Source organism: Salvelinus alpinus, chromosome 32 (assembly GCF_045679555.1).
Source record: "Salvelinus alpinus chromosome 32, SLU_Salpinus.1, whole genome shotgun sequence".
Classification (NCBI taxonomy): Eukaryota; Metazoa; Chordata; class Actinopteri; order Salmoniformes; family Salmonidae; genus Salvelinus; species Salvelinus alpinus.
Window position 1 is genome coordinate 11465568 of NC_092117.1, and position 15672 is coordinate 11481239.

The 15672-nt window shown below is 41.0% G+C and overlaps 1 protein-coding gene and 1 long non-coding RNA gene across 6 annotated transcripts; one reads left to right on the plus strand and one right to left on the minus strand.

Moving 5' to 3' along the window:
* Window positions 1–999: 999 nt before the first annotated feature.
* LOC139562129 (zinc finger protein 135) lies at window positions 1000–6160 on the minus strand. Its single transcript, XM_071379495.1, has 2 exons — window positions 5975–6160; window positions 1000–4716 (listed from the first exon to the last, which is right to left on the minus strand). Exon 2 carries the CDS (start codon window positions 4638–4640, stop codon window positions 3240–3242), a length of 1401 nt encoding a protein of 466 aa, XP_071235596.1. The 5' UTR covers window positions 4641–4716; window positions 5975–6160; the 3' UTR covers window positions 1000–3239.
* A 1971-nt stretch (window positions 6161–8131) lies between these two features.
* Window positions 8132–15650, plus strand: LOC139562599 (uncharacterized). Of its 5 annotated transcripts, none has more exons than XR_011672414.1 (5): window positions 8132–8230; window positions 9760–9853; window positions 11326–11384; window positions 11525–11640; window positions 14269–15650. It is a non-coding gene; the product is annotated as an uncharacterized lncRNA (long non-coding RNA). The 5 variants fall into 5 exon arrangements; XR_011672413.1 differs by lacking the exons at window positions 8132–8230; window positions 9760–9853 and adding exons at window positions 10078–10164; window positions 10274–10368; XR_011672415.1 differs by lacking the exons at window positions 8132–8230; window positions 9760–9853 and adding an exon at window positions 10072–10164.
* Window positions 15651–15672: the final 22 nt, after the last annotated feature.

A 15672-nucleotide genomic window follows, 5' to 3' on the forward strand; every position in this document is an offset into this window, starting at 1 on the left:
TTTAGTGTGCTATAGTTGTTTATCACATTTAGAAAGACAGCAATTTGAATCAGAGGTTGTTGTCTGATAAGCTGTTCCCATATCTCTAGATAAAATAGTATTTGACTTACTATTTATGTAGCTGACATGAATCTGAATCAACGTAAATCAAGAGGAACAGTGAGTAGGATTCCTTTGAGACAAATAGCCTGGGTCCCAGTCTGTTTAGCTATCATTCCATTCCTTGCCCTGCTAAACGTGTTTAGCAATGACACGGAGTACAAAGAGCAGAATGTTAGCAAAACAGGTTCTGGAACTCAGGCTGTGAGACAAATACTATTAGTTGCATGTCTTTTACACACTAAGGGTTCCATTCAATCTGTGTCGCGGAAATTCAGCGTTACAGCCTGATAGAAATTTAAAGGCAATGTTCCTGCGTTTGCGGAGACTGGATTCACGGTAACCGCTGCAGATGAGGGTTTAATAGGAAATGACCTTTCCATTTCTAGCACGCTATCTGTAACACTTGGGGCGATACAGATTGAATTGAGCCCTAATTGTTTGTGGCCCTGTGAGATCTTTTTGGAAGCAGATAAAGAAAACAAAATGTCATTATAAAGTTGAGTTAGTCAATAAACATTTAATTGTGTTAAATACGAGTAGAAGACCTGATAAATAAAATCAGTGCAAAAACTGTTCTCTAACAATTTTTTGTAAAAGGAAGAAAAAACGTCTTCTGTTTCTGTAATGGGTCAAGCTGACTGACTTATTTTTTAAAAAGTGTTTTGCTGCCATCTAGTTGGGGGACATCAAATCACAGGTGAATTATCAACAGTAGCTGAACAATTTAACTCATTGAACATAAACCACACAAAAAAAAATTCTACTCATTAGTCAAGAACCACTGAATAGTGGTAACGCACAATCGAGTTATCAACTTAACTGATTTAGTTGTTCCAATATTCCGTAATCAACTATAGGCCTACTCATTTTTAAATATATTCAGGACATCATGGACCATTTCTTTCATGAATGGTTTATTACAAAAACGCAAGACAAAAACAAGTCAACTGTATTCTAATGGCAAACACAATACAAAAAACATACACCTCTCTATAGGATGTAGGTCCGCTGCATCAAAAAAAGAAAGAATGACAGCGAAAAAAGAAAACGATATGAGTTTCAGAATCTAAAAAGGCAGAGATTGCTGAAAAACAAAAGAGAGGAGAATATTGTTTGCCACTGGAGAAAAAAGGCCAGAACCACAACTGAAAACCAAACCAAATAAAACTGAACTCAATGAAGGTCTGTTTTGAGGGGAACCAGGGGAATTTAGCTCTTCAAACCAACATTAACTTACATAAATACAAGGAAGGTACCAAGCTTTTTTCATCATTTTTTTCTTCTTCAATTATCAGTGTGGGTGCAATAGACTGGGTCTGTGCTAGATACATGCCTCTACACACTTTCAAGAAATAAGAAAAAGAAACAGAGGTTAGAAGTGACAATTAAATTCCAATTTAAACAGTAAAAATGGTATTCACAAGGTCAAATGTCGATAATTGTTCAGAGTACCCTGGTTGTGTTTAAAGCAAATATAAACATCAAACAAGGAGTTAAGTTGAGCACTTTCAACAGATAACTGAACAGTTTAACTGGAAAATAAAATCCATCTGGCTATGCATGTATACAAGCATTATTTGAAAGCTTTGATGATATACAGTAAGTAGTTGGCAGCACTTGATAATATTTCTGTGAATAGTCATGGATTTTGTGAGAGGTTACATCTGAAAAGGTGGAACTTGGGGGCAAATGGGGAAGGCTTTGCCACCGAAAAGATGTTTTCAACTATAGCCATTGTGAATCACATTCACTGCCATTTAAATTGCACCTTTGTTCCCAATTCATAAATAAGTAGTGCAGTTTCCCCTACAACCTCAATAGACAAATACTTGTACAAAATATGAAATCCCTAATCTCAGGAATATTTGAAGGTATTTGTCAAAATACACTGCACATATTAAATATCTCAATTATTCTCACTTTCACAAATGCAATGTTTTACACACACGCACAGCAGATGTAAAAACGACATATATTGTAACTATTCTCAAGATATATTCATCATGCATACATATATATGGAGTCAATTTTATACTTTGTGGTAATTGCAGTCAGTATATGTTGACAAATACCACATATAGTATTTTCAAGTTCTAAGGATATGATTGGACTTCATATTTCGACATTAAATCCTTAAATCAACAATCTGAATGTTCATCCGAACTCTGTGTAGTAGAACTAAACGGTCTAAGCATTCATACTACATAAAAACTTGGTTGATCACTCGATGCTAGCAGTTCTCCAAAAAAAAAGATGCAACAAAGTAATTATCCCAAATATAAAAAGATGTCTTTTGTTTTGTTTTTTCATTTCACCACTGTGTGTTGTCATTGAGATCATAAACAAGTGATGTTAAGTAGGGGATGGGAAAGTAACATGTGCCAGCTTCCTGATTGAAGGATTCATCTTAGCACATTTATTGGAAATGCCTGGATTCAATCAACCTTTTTTAGTTTCTCATAAAGTACTTCACTGTTTTGATTTTATTGATGGTTGGTTTGAGAGTCATAGATTACTTGCGTGAACTGAACAGATAGAGTAAATCTTGAAGATAAACCATAGAAGCTTGATTGAACCAGGGACTGTGTGTGGTGGCATGCAGACATCACATTAATCCCCTAGAGGTCAAATCCTGATTTAGTTTGATAGCAAGGTTCATTTTGACCCTTGTCATGTCACGGAAATAAAAAATAGATTATATACAGAAAAATAGGAAATGGGTTTGCTCAACAGCAGAAACATTTTATAGCAGTTTTATTTTGATGATGTGTAGCAAGGGTGGCATCCTAACACGGCTGATATACTACACAGATGGTACGGTATACTTCACATCTGGCAAGACTCTAGCAACACTTTCACCCTAACCCTGCAGCTAACCCTGACCAAAAGGGAATGTGAACTAAATAAATCTAAATATTTATTTGCATGGGCAGCAGAGGACAACACAGTCAGTGTAATCTAGGAAAAAAAATATGCAATTTGCTGATACCATACCACAAGTCATCATCACACACACGTTATATACTCAAGAGTAATGCCAATTCAAGTCCGAAACAAGATCCCCAAAAACCTCCCAACCCCTGAAAGCCAGAGTAGTAAGCTGTGTGTGGGTAGTTGAGAGCAGACTACTACTGCTCTCACTCAGAGTCTGAATCAAGTGGTGCCATCTCATCTATGCCCTTCCACTGGCGCTGGTGGGCCTCCTCGGCGTGCTGCCGCTTGTGCCTGGAGTAGCTAGACGAGTGCACAAATGTCTTGTTGCAGGTGGTGCATTCGTACTTGCCCCCTGTGGAGTGAGATCTCTCATGGTGGTGGAGGTTGGACAACCTGGCGAAGGTCTTTTTACAGTAAGAGCAGCTGAACTTGTCTCCCTTGTGCATTTGCTGGTGCCTGGCGAGGCTCTGCGCCTGGCTGAAGTGCTTGTCACACTGCTCGCATGCATATTGTCCTTCCTCTTCCTCAGAGACTGATGTTTGGCGCTGCCGCTGGCGCTTGGCAGCTCTTGACCGCTTGTTCTTCTTGCAAAGGGTGTAGAAGTTGGGTTTGTCCCTCGAGCACAACTTGAGGCGTATTTTCAAGTCTGAGGACTTGGTGAGACTGTCTTTACCCTGGGCATAGTTATTCAGAAGATCCTTGACATGAGAGACTTGGTGTTTCGAGAGGCCAATGGAGTTCTTGAAGGTCATGTCACATTGTGTACACGCGTAGAACTTCTCTCCGGGGAGATTCTTCTCGATCGGGAACTTCTTCTCGCCAGGGATCTTCTTCTCGCCAGCCTGCTTTTTATTTTTCCTGCTGCCAGGCGGGCGGCGGACATAACTGATTTCTGCAGGTCGAACACCAGAGGGAATACCCTTCCCTTTTTTGTGGATGAGCCTATGACGCGACAAGCTGGAGCTGTGGTTAAAATCCTTCCCACAGATGTTGCATGGGTAAACTCTCATGCCCCGATGTGTTCTCATATGAGTGCCGAGAGCTCTTCTGCTTTTGAATCGCATTGCACACTGCGTGCATTTATATTTGTTCCCCTCACCTGACCCTGTATCCATTTGCTTGTTTGGGGGTAGGGGTGCCTTTCCTGTGTGCAATTGCTGGTGTCTTGAGAGGCTTGAGGAATGACTGTAGCACTTCCCACAGTAGTTGCAGCTGTAGTTTCCCCCTGGTGAGCTATATTCCCCTTTCTCCGAGCCTGAATCAGAGCCATCTCCAACAGGGACCAGATGGCTACTCCCTGGCTCAGTGTGGTCATCCTCATCAGAGTCGTTTACTATGACACTCTGTTCTGCAATGTCACAGCCAGGGAACTCCTCCTCATACTGGGCAAAAAAGGGCTCATCTGGCTCTGCCTTCACCTGGTCAAGATTCAGGCCAGATCCCTCGTCCGCCTCCTTTTTCACACAGGATATTGTGAACTTGGACCCGACCTCTGCCCACTTGACAACATATTCTATGGGCTGGGTGTCCAGTTCCACTGTGATGAAGTCTGCACCAAGTGCGTCCGGTTCAGACGAAGTCAAATCAGTTTCTGAGTCCTCCATTTGACCTGACCCTAAACGTCAATGTGTGTAACTTGTGGTCTTGTTATAATTACAGGGTCAACAGATTCCACCACTCCTAAAAGAGAGAAAAAAAGTAAAAACTGCTGTCAGCTGCCTAGCTAGATAGCTGTATGTCATCGTAACAAATTAACATCAACATCCAATATCACAAATAAACAAGAACGTTTGAATATCATAGATTCAAACATTGACATAATTGTACTTTCACTATCGAAACGTGGAGTTGAATTGTGTACCGAGGAAGTGCTTTGCATTACGTTGACTGGAGGAAATGAAACAAAAAACGACTGCTTAAGTAGGTGTGGTGCTACGTTAAACGTTTGTATGAGCTTGAGCAAAACAACAAATTATTGATAATTACAGACTGTTAGTTAATACACTACATTTGAGGTTGATTTACGCCACAATGACAGAAAATTACCAGACAAAGCTGCAACAATAAACAGGAAATACAGTAAGGTTTGGGATGAGCACAATGCATGATGGGAGTGGATTAAATCGGCTGTGACTAAAAGGCCGCATTACAACAGACAGATGTATAAAAAATGATTGCTTTCTTGTGCCCAAAACATAATCAAATCCTAAAATGACATCCAAGAACTATAGTGAATGACAAAGCAACATTGTCGCAGGGCGGATGCCGGTAGCTATATCGACCAAAGGGAGCTAGTAATGTATGTTTTATTAATTCCGCATTTTTAGCTCAGAAGGCGCTCTAGCTCAGACTACACACAAATACTCACAGCGGCGTGAATTCATCCCCCCCGCCATAAAAATAGCACCGAGCATTCGCCATGGACTATGTTTTTTGCGTATTCATGCATTATTCAATCGATTTCTCAGACACATATTTCTCTATTGATCAAGCAGCATAGTACTGATCATGATAATACATTAAACAATGAACAGGTCTACAGTCACTGATCATGTGGATCATCTTGGAAGGTTGACAGACTCAAGTCCAGCATCGATGACACATGCAGCTAGAGGGCATATAACGAGAGCCAAGGCTCGAGAGCTGGCTTCATACGATTTTCCACAGCAGATTCAGTGTCATCAGAAGTCCCCCCCCCCGTTACGAGATGGATTTTTTTTGACAGGAATTGCCACCAAACCGTGGCCCGAGCATATCACCCGGCATAATGCTCATTGCAATAGACATGGCAAGATGGCTATATTTCGCATAACCAAGACGTTGTATCGTCATGTTTTAAAATTATAAGGCTGGTTATGTAGTCAAATTTGACGTATGAACAATTATACCGAAAAAAGCGATGGTGCAAGTTAATAATGTTCTCGAGATGACTATTTACCGGGCTTTTATCCTTCTAGATTCGTTGTCTTGACCCTCGACGAAATTAGTCGATTCTGCCGCACCTCTGTCAGATCACAACCAGCGTCCACACGGATATCAAGCCTTGGCAATGGCTGCGTATCGTCACTGATTTTAAATACTGTGGATTGTCTAAACGCGTTGAAGGACAGTGTGTGGCAAGCTAGCCACATGCATTTTCAATCCATGATATATACCGCTCCTGCGCAGCACGCATTGTATCTCGAATTTCATTGGGCAATGAACCAGAGAGGAACAGACGTCATTGGACAGGACATAGCATGTGCCGGGTGTCGTGAAAACTGTAGCAAACACTATTAAAACAGTTACATTATTCGCCTTCAGTCTATTACTTGTTAAGATAACATGTAAATATTACACATTATTAAATTAAATCGTAATAACCTCCACCCTTTCCTTTTCGAACCACCTAAATACCAAATGTATTGTCGAGCCAAACAAAGGACATCGAACATTGGCTTTACGGCTTTTTGAGTGACGTCATTTGGTGGCTGCAGAGACGAAAGGGGAAGCAAATGTCTACTGTTTTCTGATGATCTGGTCCTTCTGTTCTCAACCAGGGAGGGCCTACCGCAGCACCTAGATCTTCTGCACAGACGCTGTCAGACCTGGGCCCTGACAGTAAATCTCAGTAAGACAAAAATAATGGTGTTCCAAAAAAGGTCCAGTTACCAGGACCACGAATACAAATTCCATCTAGACACAGTTGTCCTAGAACACACAAATTATACATACCTCTGACTAAACATCACCGCCACAGTTAACTTCCACAAAGCTGTGAACGATCTGATAGACAAGGCAAGAAGGGCCTTCTATGCCATCAAAACGAACATGAAATTTGACATACCAATTAGGATCTAGCTAAAAAATACGTGAATCAGTTATAGAACCCATTGCTCTTTACAGTTGTGAGGTCTGGGGTCCGCTCACCAACCAATAATTTACAGAATGGGACAAACACCAAATTGAGACCCTGCATGCAGAATTCTGCTAAAATATCCTCTGTGTACAATGTAAAACACCAAATAATGGATGCAGAGCAGAATTAGGCCAATACCCGCTAATTCTCAAAATCCAGAAAAGAGCCTTTAAATTCTACAAACACCTAAAAGGAAGCAATTCCCAAACCTTCCATAACAAAGCCATCACCTACAGAGAAATTAACCTGGAGAAGAGCCCCCTAAGCAAGCTGGTCCTGGGGGCTCTGTTCACAAACACAAACAGAGCCCCAGGACAGCACCACAATTAGACCCAACCAAATCATGAGTATAAAAGGTGAAATAAAATAAATAAATAAAATGAAAAAACGAAAAGATAATTACTTGACACATTGGAAAGAATTTACAAAAAAACAGAGCAAACTAGAATGCTATTTGACCCTAAACAGAGAGTACACAGTGGCAGAATACCTGAACACTGTGACTGACCCAAAATTAAGGAAATCTTTGACTATGTGAAAGGCCGCTGAAGGCAGACCTGGCTCTCAAGAGAAGACAGGCTATGTGCACACTGCCCACAAAATGAGGTAGAAACTGAGCTGCACTTCCTAACCTTCTGCCAAATGTATGACCATATTAGAGACACACATTTCCCTCAGATTACACAGACCCACAAAGAATTCGAAAAACAAATCCAATTTTGATAAACTCCCATATCTATTAAGTGAAATACCACAGCGTGCAATCACAGCAGCATGATTTGTGACTTCTGCCACAAGAAAAGGGCAACCAGTGAAGAACAAACACAACCTATATTTATGTTTATTTATTTTCCCTTTTGTACATCATTACAACACTGTATATAGACATCATATGACATTTGACATGTCTTTATTCTTTCTGAACTTTTTTGAGTGTAATGTTTACTGTTATTTTTTACTGTTTATTATCTATTTAACTTGCTTGTGCAATTTAAACATCTTTTTCCCATGCCAATAAAGCCCCTTAAATTGAAATTTAATTGGAAGCGAGACACTACACTCACTGTTTCCCCCCAGCTTTTTTCTAGTTTAATGAAAGTCAACGAACTATGTAGACCAGACCCAGCTGCTATTGCATTGATGTCTAAGGGAGACACACCCAGTTAAGTAGACCGAAACTGTCAACGCTAAAAGGCCTGCGTGAAGTCTCTTAAATTTATCCACCATCTTGGGTCGGAGTTGAGAAACTAGTAGTACACCCAATAATTTCAAAGAAGCTAACGGTAGCTAGCTAAGGTATAGAGATAAGTATTCAGTAATAGTAAGTTAGCTACCGTACCATACTCAGAAGATAGCTAACGTTAGTTAGCTCGTGTTAAGATAGCCAGAAACAAGACGAGGAAGCGCTAGCTAACATAGATAGCTAACAAACAGCCTGGGTTTGAATTAAATGCTCCCCAGAATAGCTGGTATATAGGCTAATGATAAATTGCAAGCCATTTAGTTACCTTTACCTAGGTGCGCTAATAGCTAATTCCTTGATTAAAGTAAGTTAACTAGCTAATTTCACTAACTAACTGAGCCAGGAAGGAAGAAATTCACAGGTTAATTAGGAAACATGGACAATACATCATCAAGTGGACCCAGTAAGGGTGGTTTCAGCATTATTTGGTGGAGCATCGCCTGAATATTCAAACACTGAATTCGGCGTAAATTACTTCTCAATGTGATATGGAAAGACTGCAATTCAATTCGACCTATTTGATGTGGCAATGAGCGTCAGCTGACTATTGTCTATGTGTTTTTCTCTCCTCACGCATTGACTGGGATGAGCCCCGGCTCACCGTATTTTAAGATATTTTACACATGTGAGTTCCAGTTAGTATAATGAATGACTTTGGTTCACAAACTGGATCTACAATACAACAAATCGGATGTGTTTAGTTTTACTGGGGGAGGTCGGATAATGTAATTATGTGCATGAGCACAACTGTAATTTTAGTCCCTTTCGAATCTGCCATGTCAGTGATTTGGAATTTACATGGCAGGAGAGTAACAATTCCAGCCAGAATAACCTCCAAGGTCCTCTGATAATGCTAGTCCCGTGTTTTGAGAGAAATGTCTGAGTTTGACAGGTGTTGCCCGTGGTTTGAGAAATAAAACAACTGATCAGATCAATTTAACGAAGTACTGCGCATGGCCTATATACTGTATGAAGGCCTTCATGTATCAACTTTCACAGTGAATGCTTTTGTTTATACGTTTTGTGCGAATGCATTCCCATCGCCAAATGCATCATTAAAAAAAATGCGCAAATGTAATGCAACCTTTGCTGTTAATAGATCGCAAAGCCGCATACAACTGAGCTAAACGTTTGGAAATGAAAAGTTAACTTTCTCATCCATAGCCTAAAAACGCATATCAAGTGCGCTGTTTGGTGCACATCTGAAGGCTGGGGGGCATTTAGGACGTCTTCTACTAAGGATCGCTAAACTATCCTAATGATTATGATCACACTTCCTCAATTCAAATATTATGGCAACTATATATGGTTTAGAAACTTTGGAACCAAGCTCAGTGTAGCCTGTTATCGCCTGAACCTGTTGAAATATCTTCACGCCTAGAAAAAACCCTCCATATTTCCGTCATAATGTCCATTTTTAAAATATATATAAATAAAATAATAATTACAAGGGGCAGTTTGGAATAAAATAATCCCGTCCGAATCGTGCTCTGGAATAACGCACATTCTGTGGTAATAATGACATACCCAACGTTCTCTAGTAATACTAGTCCGGTGCTAATAACTTATAATATTACCACAGGACCCTGATGACTTAATTTTACCGACTGATGCCAACAAAGTCAGAGGCCGATTTGAACTGGCTTTCTTCACCATCGGAGGCTGTTCTATTACAGGTGAAATCTTGTTTTGACCCTTAGTCTCGCTCTTGAGCCTGTATGAAATGTCAAATATAATTAAGTTGGATCTCCTTCACAAGTTATTTCTGGATTTGAAAGACAAAGTAGATTAAGAGTTATATTAGTCTCAATAATTTTTTCAGTAGACTATAATTACTCATTCTGGTATCGACCAGCAGAGGGCAGTCTTCACCAATTTGTTCAGTATGTGTCAAAATATTTCATATGGCTGGTTGATAACTTGTCATGTTCTCCATTATGATTGCGCTGGTACAATGATTCAAGGGTTCCATTTGATCTTTCTAAAGGTATTTAAATGCATCTATATGGGTAATAATGTTTAAGCAGCAAGATTTTTGGCCAACCTCAATCTTATCGGTTGTGTGAACAATCTGCAATCTGTATTGATTCAACTAGGTGATTATTTGGGACTTAAATCTACTCAAAGTATACTCTGCTCCACGCAAAGAAGAAAAGCTAAGTGACATGCATGGATAATCTGACGTGACATGGTATGACATTAATCCATCATTTGTAATTATTAACACTGGATCTCCTGCTTAGTTCATAGTGAGGATCTTACTCTGTGGTCCAAAGGTAAACTGCCGATGGGATCAGACCACTGCTAGAGAGAGGGGGGAGAAGCAGTGAATTACATACCTCTACATTTGTTGAAATTGATTCTCACCAAACCTCTTGGCTGAATTTATAATGCTGATAGGCAGCATCATTGTTTTCCCCAGTCGGTATCAGTAATAACACATTGTTCCATGGAAAACTGGATATAGTAGCCCTATATGATGGTGTTCTGTTGTAAATCTGACCTACGTTGTTGCTTTCATTGAGATTATGTCACACTCACCCGGCCATTGAATGACCCTGTGCTTAACACACCTGCGTCGACACACCTAACTTTTTAGTGCTGTAACACAGCTGGGTTTATCGGCCTTGTCAGCGCTCTTGACATCCCGAGCAATCACATGACTTAGTCCCTGTCAGGACAGAAGAAGGAGGGCGAAGTCTGCCTTGGCCACGGATAGATTGTGTTCACTGTAATGCCGGCTCCAACTGGAATATTGGTTTGACCAGGGTCATTCTTTTTCCAGCTGTTCGCTGTTAGAAGATAGACAGACAGTGTCATGTGCAGTGCAGTTTGACTGTTTGTGCATGTCTGAAGCTGAATCAGATCAATCATGAAGGTACAGCAGTCTAACTACATTATCATCTGACAGGCTGTTCAGCGCTTTGCCCGATGATCACCTCAACTCATGGATAACCCTTTTTGATATAGGATTTCCATATAAAGTGAAGCATAACTTCAACGGGCATGCATCAGGTTTTCAATACGCAGCCATTTTACTAGAACCCCTAGTCGTAAATCAACCCTTGTATCACATTGACGTTGTCAGAGTTGGTGTTTAGACTGTAGATGTCTGTGTTTTTAATGGATATGATATCCCCACTTTTAGGCTCCTAAATCTGGTGACCCACCAAGGAGCGACATGGGCGAACACACTTGGTTCACTGGGTGAGTGCCGTCATTCCCCACCAGAGGATTGACGCAGTCGTTGGTGTAATTTGAGCAGTGCCACACATTGGCATACTGTTATTGTTGTTTCTATTGAGATAATGTGGCATTAATTCACCTGTATGCTTTTGTGTCCTCAGCTTGGTTGTACAGTGTGTTTGGGGGTGGCCATCGAGAAGGCACGGGGAGCAGAGGATGACATCAACACTGTTGCTGCTGGGACAATGAAAGGCATGCTGTAAAAGTCCACAGGCTGGTAGAGGAACTTTTTAAAAATTTAAATAAATAAATGTAAAAACAGCAAACAAACACCAGTACAATAGCTGGCTGGATAGTATGATGTTGAATGCAGAACGGTAAAATCCGATTTGTTGTCTGGAAACATTTCCTCGTGTCTCCTCAAACACACACCCACCCACCCACCCACACCCACCCACACACACACACACACACACACACACACACACACACACACACACACACACACACACACACACACACACACACACACACACACACACACACACACACACACACACACACACACACACACACACACCAGACAGACCATGATAAACACTTCTAGATTTCCCCCCCAGCATATTCTTTTTAGTGGAAGCTAATAGAAAATACCAATCTAGGACTTTCTGGTTTGGTCGACCAGGAAAACCTGATGGTTTGTCTCAATGGTTAAACAGGTTTTGACATGCTTCTAATTTTCCTTGTAGATTCCACTTAAAACTCCACCCAGATGTCTGCATGTGATTGAAAGAGGTTGTTGCAGACACCACTTCCTGGTTAGACTGATGACGGGTTCAGTGAGTTTGGAGGGAGGGACAGTAGGCTGTAATTGCCAGATTTTGTTATCATATAGACCGTATCTAGACAGGACACTCCTCTGCTGACAACATTTCCCAGCATGCGTCGCACCAAATTCATGAGGGGAAGTTTTTCGAAAGCTCGCACTGGACTACACTGCTATATCACTGGGAGGGAGGGGCGTGGGAACAGCATCAGCCAGAGGGGTTAAGGACACCCAACTAAATACACAACCATGGGATCAACAACGGGTTTTAGCTTTAGAGTTCATATACTGTTAAGGTTGTCACATGAACACTGCTCCCCTGTCCGAGTTGACCCCACGGGTTTTCTTTGCCAGACAACTATTATTTCTGGTATGAACATGCTTGAAACTCGTCAAACAGACATACTGTCTGTCACATTTTAAACGTTAGACTCACATGTAGTCTCCGTAAAATCTTTCCCTTTCTGACTTTTTATGGTACAAAACAAAGTCTAGTTATGCTACTTTTTTCAAGGTTGATTTACTCTCGTTTATACTCTCTCCATCTGTGTAAAAGCCCTGCTGTTAAAAAAAAACGTGGTTTTGATCACGGTCGTAATATCTCTGTCACTGATGTGTTCAACGTCTAGAATTCCACTCATGCAATGTGTCCATTGGAAATGAATCAAGTGAAGAGGTGCCTGCTTCCAGTTAGGGTTTGTCTTGTCTAGACCAGAGTCATTTCTCTCTGTATGGCCCTGACCTTCACCAGTAAGGACACTCAGATGGAATCTGATCAACATTAAAAACAAATATTATGGACTTGCATTTGTGTGACTTGCTAACACACGTCACTAAACCTTGCAGCAAAACGTCTAGACATGCAGATCATTTCTTACGTCCATTAGGGAAGTAGGATAAACATAGCTAGTTGGACTTTTTGTTGTTGTCCTGAGGCAACTGGCAACCAACCTGCATAATTGTAACATTATCCCATTGTGCTGATGCCTCTGCTAGCTGAGTCTGCCTCCCATTCAATTTGGTTTCAGACTAGTGGTTCATTGAGAAGTCTCTTAATAGTAGTGGTAGTGATTCACACAGCGTCATAGTGGGATATGAATAACAATCCTGACACACACAAAGGAAAATAAATGTTTTGTATCTAGCTACAGTGCCCAACCCTATCACATAGCCTAATATGAAGGGATCTTCATTCTTTTAGAAAAATTCCCTGGTGGTGCATACGGCGTATGGAAATGATCCAAAAGCAGTTCAATGAGGTGTTTTGGACAATGACAGCATGTTTTGCATTCTCCTTGCATCAGTGCTCTGCTCTCATGGTTGTGGGCTCCCTTGTGTGGGTAGGTGGGGTGTTGTAATTCAAGCAACCTCTGTCTTCCTGCCATGGTGACATAAGCACCCCTACTGCATCACACACACTTATCTAGGGGCTGCTGGTTGTGGGTGTGGGCCTGTGGCTACAGTACGAGGACTTATCAGTCTTGTCCCTTACCGCTGTATGGGGCCAGGGACAGCCAACCATGCTGCTACTCAGCTCTCCTGATAAAGACGTGTTGGGTCTGCCTTTGCTTCTGCGTGCCCATAGCAATGGGTTCTCATTGAGACGCTTTGCCATTCAAACCTGATCCTGAACTGTAAGCTGATCTCGTGTACTTTCCTACGTTTCTATGTGAAATCATGCTTAGTGCTGATGATTTACAACATCGTGGTAACTGTCACTCAACCCCGCCTGGTGCATAGGGCATCGTGTTAACTAGGGTCCCATTAACCAATGAAGACATATCCCACTGTTGCTGTTAGCTGTGCGTACTTTCCAGGTTCCATAGGCGTGTGCAAATTCCCACCAACAAACTGCCCTTTTACAATGCCTTTGTCAAGAGTCAGTGTTGAATGTAGACTGTGGAAACATACCTCATGTCTTTGTTCTATTGTGGCTGTGTGGGGGGGATGGTTAGCTGCTAGATGTCTCTGTGGTACTAGAATTCCATTCGTTCCTTCACTGTTTATATTGTTGGTTTGATATCAGTGTTGGCTGGTTAGATTTGACTTGTGTGACTGACAGTTTGTGTTTTTTTATAGGGGGTGTACGTGGACCAGCGCGAGGGGGCCTGGCTCTGTCATCTCTCTATATAACAACTGGGACCACCTGAAGGGAAACCCTCCCACCCGCTACTGATGGAACATTGACCAGTCAAAACATTTCCCCAAATAGATCTTGATTCCTTTGTAGACATATCCTCCCTTTCCGTAATAACTTATCTTGTACCTGAGTGGGTACCCGAGTTAGGCCCCTAAGTTTGCATTAGTTTGACCTAATTTATGCTGTAATGCACATCAACGCTGCACATTCTGATGTGTATCAATTTGTTGCTGGTGTTAGGATTCATTGCTGTGAATATCTGATCAACTGTCTATGCACAGCTTTTCCCTGAATTGCACTGTCTGTAAATGTCACGTTGAATCAGTATTATTGACTGACTTGAATGTTGTTGCAAAGATTGAATGCTGTCTTACTGAAGTGAAAGGTGGAGTTGCTTCCTATGGATGTCTACATAAGTATCTCATTCCACAACTTTGCATGTGGTAATTTGCAAATGTTTGCGTTATTATTCCAAGAGAATGTTACTGTTAATTTTATTACAAAGACAAGTCAGTTTGTTAAACTAAGGGAACATATCAATGTCCTGCTTTCTATAAAAATGTATGATTTCCTTTATCAGTAATGTCTTACCAAGCCATCTTGTGATTTCACCTGACTTGCAAAGATGTAAAAAGAGGCTATCAAGTCAGTTCTGCTCATCACTGTAAACAAATCTCAAGAAGTAATGATTATTTTGCTGTTTCAAAGGTTGCAGTCATTGAGTTCAATCATATTTGACACTGATCTGTATGTTGAATTAGATTGGTCCTCACATTTGTTTACTTGTGACAGGTTTTGCTACATGAAGTTTCTGCAGTTCCAGAAAAAAAAAATGGTAACCGGGCAAAGAAGTTAACCCACTTGTCTCTACAGTCTTGGCACGGTTCTATTGGTCGAAAACCCTTTAAAAATAGATTGAAGTCAGTTTGCAGATTCTATATAGAACACTTGCAGCAGTTGTAGGGTATTCAAGAAATGTGAGCTATGCACTTCTTGACTCAACCCATTTTAGTGAGGGGGTGTCTGAGTAGATATAGGCCATAGGTTGAGGCCGTCACATGCACAGGCAGGGAGAAACAAAAACGCCTGTGCATTGAGTTCAGAGTATGGTTGATCTGTGGCCAAGCTCTGTCATCATGGGAAGACTGGTGGAACTTGGTCTGACATGGCTTATCTAATCCACAATAGTTGGGTACACAACTCCATTGTGACAGCAGCAAATATTGTCATCAGCACAACATTGGTTAATGCTTCACTGTGCATTTCTCCAGACCAACTGCCCATGCTTGCAACTTGGTTTGGGCAATAAAAAGAAGTTCAAACACTTGATTTACAAAAGAAGT